This window comes from Camelina sativa, chromosome 9 (genome assembly GCF_030686135.1).
Source record: "Camelina sativa cultivar CO46 ecotype springtype chromosome 9, ASM3068613v1".
Lineage (NCBI taxonomy): Eukaryota > Viridiplantae > Streptophyta > Magnoliopsida > Brassicales > Brassicaceae > Camelina > Camelina sativa.
The window spans coordinates 11,707,043-11,714,238 of NC_141888.1; the positions used below are offsets into that span (position 1 = coordinate 11,707,043).

Consider the following 7,196-nt stretch of genomic DNA (forward strand, 5'->3'; position numbering starts at 1 on the left):
CTGAGCATCCACCCGTGCAACATCCACAGCTGAGCATCCCGGTGGCTACCAAAACCTTAACTAAAAATGGACTCACATTTACCATGGATGCATAGTTGCGGTCAATGTTAGTCATCTAATTAAACTTAAAGCCATAAATAACTACACTAAACGTTAAACATTAAACATCTAAAAATACAAACTTACAGTTCAGATTTAAAACAGAAAAACAACTACTAATAAAACACACAAATTAGACTCCACAGACCACACCGCTAACAAATGTCAATTATTCCTTCTCTGACGTATACAGAGGGGCAACTAATTCAGTGTAGATGTCTATTGCATATTGAGCTCTAAATTCATCCACAATCTCGTCTGTGATTGCCGCCATCTGTTCTACTCCATTTTCATTCGCAAGAATCTCAAGAAACTTCATTGCTACCGGGCCACAATCACCACAACGCTTGTTCACATAAATTCCGTCATATCTAACCCATTTGAACGGCTCATAACCATGATCTTGGGACCTGGGTGGCTTGCAAAATTTCCTAATGATATACGGTAACATCTCTACAACAGGAGCGACGAACCTCGAAACCCTTCTTATATCATACAATTCAACATTGGGATCAACGATGAAAACGCACCAGTTTGGTAGGTTTATGGCGAGTCCTACCCAATGCTCGTTTTGCCATATCATTGGCATATATATAGTGTCAATAGTAACAAACCAGTCTGAAGGACTACCAGGAAAATAGTGGTCCAATAATCCTTTCCACTGGACCCTCGCTCGATTCCTCGCAACTGAAAAAGTCTTGTACTTCCGCAAAAGGAAGTTCCCAAGCCAAGGTGAGGCAAAAGTCGAACGCTCCTTCTCAAGGACATATCTATGTCTTTCTCTTAAGAAAGTCACTAACACCTCAATATGCTGTTTAAGACAATGAAAATAAGGTCAATAAACTCAATCAAGTAAACTCACAGACAAATTCTTATAAATAAAACATGTATTACCAATGTAGACACCCATTTCTGTGGTTCAGCAAGTTCCAAAAAAAACTTGTTGTTTATGAGGTGACTGCAACGTGTAAGATGTTCACTGCAAGGAATTGTACAATTAGTAAACGACCTACAATAATATATATTAGTACACCATTAAAAAATAAAAATCAAAACCAGAATTACGTGTTAGGTGCTTCAGTCAACGTTTTCTTAAAGTATTCAAACAGATTGGTGTCCAGAGGAGGTAACAAATCATGCCCATTAGAAGGAGAGTAAGGGTCCTTCTTCAATAACTCAGCAACAAGATTTTCTTCCCCTTCAGTCAAAACAGCACGCTTTCGCTCCTGTGGAGGAGAAGAATCACTTACATCTACTAGCTTTTCAGGGTCCACCTCTCTTTCCTGTAAGATTATATATCATATATTGCTAAACATCATCCCTTCACCCTAAGCATTCATAGATATATGCCCACAATTTATACCTCCTCTTCATCGCAAGACGAGTATTCAGCTGCCTCAACGTTTGTCAATGGAACTTCCTCTATAATAGCTCCCTAATCAAACAATATCAAACAACATTAGTTTATCCACATACATCTCCACAAGTAAAGCGTGAAACATAAGTAATGTACCTCATCCTCTAGCTTCTCTGACGCAAGGCTCATTATGGTCTCCGACGCTACCCTCACCTAATCGTTTTCATGTTTTTCAAATTAACAATCAATATAGTGACTAGCTAAACCATATAATGTACAAACATTAATATTATTCTACTAAAGAAAGTTAATTGAAAAAATATCAATCACCTTATCCTCAACATACTCCCCTACAACGTCTGATACAGGATTCACCTGTACACGATTCCATATCCATGTGGTCAGTAAAATTACTTGTAGTATGATATCAAAACAATCGTATACAAAGTCTAATGCTATGACACAACGTTCTTTTAAATACAACGGTGAAAGATATATCTCATCGCATACTTTCTCTGTGGCTAGGCTAATTATAGTCTCTGAGGCTTCAATAACCTAATTTTTCAGAAAAAAAATAATTTAACACGCTCTAACATAACACATTTACGAGGTAACATAAAGATAAATAAACCAAAATATAAGCTCCCTTTAGACGTGTTATTACCTTCTCTTCAAAATTATCTTATGCGCCGTCTACTGCCCCATTTCCCTATCCAAAAAAACAAATGCATATGTTCAGTCAGAGTAATCCTAAAAAAACAAATCGGAAGTTCAGCAATATTCCCATGTCAACTAATTCCTCTTATATACAAGCATAATTATATGAACATATAAAACATTACTAGAAAAAAAACAACACTAGTTCAGATAATATTAAACACCTGCTCTCCACAACATCCTTGTTCACCGACGCCTAACACTTGATCCTGTCCACAACCCTGTATCCATGTGAACAATTACATAAGAATAATATCCACAAATACGTATCCAAGTGAAAACTTCTCCCTGTCCACAACTACTATCTTGTGCGTAAATTTTCACTTTCTCATAATTGTATGACCATACCATGATTTATCAAAAAAACAAAAATTAAGGGATAAACTATTACTAACCTTTTCCTCGATTGTATCTCCTTCAGCGACTAATCCAATTTGGCCCTGCCCACAAAATAGCATCCATGTGTTCGGTTAAATTGAAACAAAAATGAATAATATATCTTACTAGAAGTTTTGCCAACTAATTCCTCTTATATACAAGCATAATTACATGAACATATAAAATATTACTAGAAAAAAAACGACACTAGTTCAGAAAATACTAAACACCTGCTCTCCACAACATCCTTGTTCACCGACGCCTAACACTTGATCCTGTCCACAACCCTGTATCCATGTGAACAATAACATAAGAATAATATCCACAAATACGTATCCAAGTGAAAACTTCCCCCTGTCCACAACTACTATCTTGTGCGTAAATTTTCACTTTCTCATAATTATATGACCATACCATGATTTATCAACAAAAAAAAATTAAGGGATAAACTATTACTAACCTTTTCCTCGATTGTATCTCCTTCAGCGACTAATCCAATTTGGCCCTGCCCACAAAATAGCATCCATGTGTTTGGTTAAATTGAAACAAAAATGAATAATATATCTTACTAGAAGTTTTGCCAACTAATTTCTCTTATATACAAGCATAATTATATGAACATATAAAACATTACTAGAAAAAAAACGACACTAGTTCAGAAAATACTAAACACCTGCTCTCCACAACATCCTTGTTCACCGACGCCTAACACTTGATCCTGTCCACAACCCTGTATCCATGTGAACAATTACATAAGAATAATATCCACAAATACGTATCCAAGTGAAAACTTCCCCCTGTCCACAACTACTATCTTGTGCGTAAATTTTAACTTTCTCATAATTGTATGACCATACCATGATTTATCAACAAAAAAAAATTAAAGGATAAACTATTACTAACCTTTTCCTCGATTGTATCTCCTTCAGCGACTAATCCAATTTGGCCCGGCCCACAAAATAGCATCCATGTGTTCGGTTAAATTGAAACAAAAATGAATAATATATCTTACTAGAAGTTTTGCCTCACTATACACAAACGGATAAGAGATACTAACCATGTCATTTTCAATGTTCACAGGTTGTGGTGTCTCATTGTTAGGATCAAATAATGACATCAGGATGGTATTCATTTTCTTACCCCCATCTTCCAATGTAGATGGTTCAGTACATCCATCCTCTTTAGCTTTGTTCTACAATAAACATCCTTCAAATTATTAACATTAAGCTTCCTAAGAAACAACTTTTAATTACGAAATATAATCATTCTGGTAATGGTTTTACCTCATCTTCACCAGCGATGTCTTTCATTTCTGTATCGTAGATAGGCTTCAAATCAGCTAAATAGGAGACTCCATCAGAGTCCTGCGACAATTTCTATATTTATTACCACGTTTTTTACGTCTCAAAAGTTTTAATCTTATGGTTTCTATGCTTACAGTGAGAATAGGTTTGCTTTCAGTGTCATATATTGGTACGTCAACAGAACACGACATCTCCATACAACTGGACTCGAACTGTATGTACAAATTTCAACCAGATCGATGAATATACATACAGTGAATTTTTAATGAAGTTTGGAGATTACAAAAACAACTTACCCTCTCTGGCCAAGGAGTCCTTAAAACATCCATCATATCAACAGGAACATTGTCTCCCTGTTCAGTATATGAGACTCAATGGGGAATTTAACCAATCCAAAAAAATTCAATTATTGTAAAAATGCATCCACGTGACAAAAACAGATTTCTCACCTGCAACTCTTCTTTCGTCTCATCCACCTTTGATGACGAACATTTATGCAAATGAGTTCCCGTCTGCTTTAGCACTACATTCTGTAAGTGACGGTTCAACTAAAACAATGTGATGAAAACATGGGCTAACTAATCGCAAACCTCAATAACCTTTACGGTAAGTATAGGACCACCTTCTCCGGCCAAGTTTTCATCACAATCATTCTAACACGATGATATGAACAAGGAATTCGTTAATGAGTATATCAAGATAGATAATACATAGTATGGGAAATTGATACTAACCACAGCCGAAAAATCAGCAACATATTGACGCCAATTATGACTACCGTCAAGAATATCCTCCCTACTTGGGTCGACCTCAGATGTTATCACATTCTCGGGCCCATCTTTGGATTTCCTAGTTGAATCAGACACATTATCAACACTAACACCATCCACAGCGTCACCGTTCCATGAGATATCCTCGCTAGCACCATCAACTGCGTCACTCTGTTTGGGACTGGCCAGACGGTCACTTTTCCTATTCTTACGGAAAACTTGTCTAGATTTCCTTCTCAACAATCTACTCTTCCTAAATGCTTTAAACCTCCCTTCCATTTTCTTGTACTTGCCCTCAATCTTCTTGAACTTCAATTCATATTCACCCCGAAGCTCAACTAACTGGTTCTCGAACCAACACTTAACTTCAGACAACTCATTACCTTCAATGTCGGCCGCCAAATTATGACACTTCTTCTTTTTAAAAGTCCCTCCTCTAACGGCAAGTCTTTGCGTCCTAGCTCCATCGCGGCAGACAACGTTCTTCCGGTGTACAATCTTCTTCTTATTGTCTCTTACGGTAATTAAAGGCAACGACATATCCCCACCTGGCCACTCCTTTCTCGAGAATACGTGTCATCTTCCGATCTGCGCCTCCATATACATTATCTTTTTGTCTTTAACTTCATCATCCCACTCTCCCCATCCCTCTTCGGGTGGATCAACAACACGATAAGGATTAACAACAAGCTGTGGACAACGAAAACTTAGTCAGAATACTATCCACGTGGGAGACTATGTGAATCTAAACAAGAATACTATCCACGTGGATACTATAGTTGGTGACTATGTGGATAATCACCAACAATAGTATCCACGTGGTCACTAAGTAAAACTTAACGATAACAAAAAAAACACTTACCGTGTCACCGCTTTCAGACACAAGAATATCTCTCAAATTAAGGTTGTTCTTGGCAAACACAAGAGAATCCCATTCCAATATGGTCCTCCTGTCATTAGCCCCTGGTATCTTCTCCACCAGACCAGATATGTTGCTATACGCAAGTAACTGTAGTGACAAGGGAAAACCGGCCAAACGTATTGTCTTCTGCTGCAATTTATCTGTGAATGTTGCAATCTCGTCCTTGGTTTTATCCTGAACTCTCAATTTCTTGTTAACATGAGTAATTGGCAACCTACTCTCTGGCCTCATGGAAGCTATTGTCTTCAAGAAAGATTCTCGCCCCCAAGGAAAAGCGAGAAACGCATCTACGTCTTCAAGCATCTCCACATACTTGAAAGTCGGACGATGAGTTTGAGTTTTGGCTATTAGGACACCATCAACAATAATAAGCAGTGCTAGCCGAAGTTTCTTGTTACCATCTTTGACTAATGGGTCTTCGAAGACTTTAATAACATCCGCCAATGTCGTCTTCCTATCTTCCCCAATCAACTCATCCCAGAAACTTTTCTCCTCATGTTCAGGAACAGGGTCGTACTCTAGGTCGTACTCTTCAGGGAACTCACGGCAATCCAAACCAGTAACAGCACCAAACTCAACCAAAGAAAACCTAAGTGGCTGTCCACCGAACACTGTCCACAATTCATACTTCTGTTTGGACAGTACCTGTCTGCATAGTAGAGCGTGAAGTAACTTGCAAGATATTGGACACTCGGCAACCCGCAAACTAAACAAGGATCCCAACGGTGAATCCAAAATCTGCTCCATTTCAGGTGTCCCTTTAAGCACATCGCGGATTACATTGAGAATCTCGGGCTTCGAGTAGATGTTAAGCCTCGCATCTGGGTACCGGTCGGTGGCAAATAAACATTGTGGAAGCTGAATATCCCACTCCGAATTACTCTTCTCCGCCGTTTCTACAATATTTACCGTTGGTGAAGTAGATTTCTCAATTGAAGGACGTCTGAAAAAACTACTTATACGGCGATTACCTGTCATCGAAATAGATTCTCGTCCAACGAAGGAAAAGGTGCACGGGAAGAAGGAAAGATTTACAAAGAGCGGCGGCGAACAACAGGATTTCCAAAGAAATCGACAGCGGCGGAACTGGGTTACTTCGTAGTCGACGGTTCAAACAGAGAACGACGGCGGCGGATCTAGGTTACCAAAGTGACGATTGAAGATAAATCTCTTTTTACTTCGTGGTCAAAATAAAAAATCCAACCAAATAATTCAGTCAAAAAAAAACACAACCTTTAACGCAAAACGATGTCGTAATATAACTGGTTACGAAACCAGATTCTAGTTACAGGGTATGATAGTAATCTCACAAACTTAAAGTGCCCTCTGGACAAGAAGTGTGCCATTTGCACAATTTTCTTACAAAAGTGTGCCACAGTGCCAATCACCCTTTTTCTATTACAAATAAAAATAAATAAACTGTGATTCTATGAAATTCTACGAGATTCTATGAGATTTTATTAGTAAATTTTGGATGTTTTTAATATATTTTATAACAAAAAAAAATTTATACAATAGTTTATATGTGTTTGTAAAGGTACAGTTGTACGAGATGAATGACATACCTTTAAACAGTGGCGGAGCTAGGAAATCATCACATCAGGGTCAAAAGAAATTTACTGGGGTCAATTATGTGATTTAAAAATTTT

General features: G+C 37.8%; 1 protein-coding gene across 1 annotated transcript; it reads right to left on the reverse strand.

Annotated features, from left to right (window-relative positions):
• Positions 1 to 5,201: 5,201 nt before the first annotated feature.
• Positions 5,202 to 6,525, reverse strand: LOC147938099 (uncharacterized). The gene is made up of 2 exons (XM_087465469.1): positions 5,488 to 6,525; positions 5,202 to 5,315 (listed from the first exon to the last, which is right to left on the reverse strand). Exons 1-2 carry the CDS (start codon positions 6,523 to 6,525, stop codon positions 5,202 to 5,204), a joined length of 1,152 nt encoding a protein of 383 aa, XP_087321595.1.
• Positions 6,526 to 7,196: the final 671 nt, after the last annotated feature.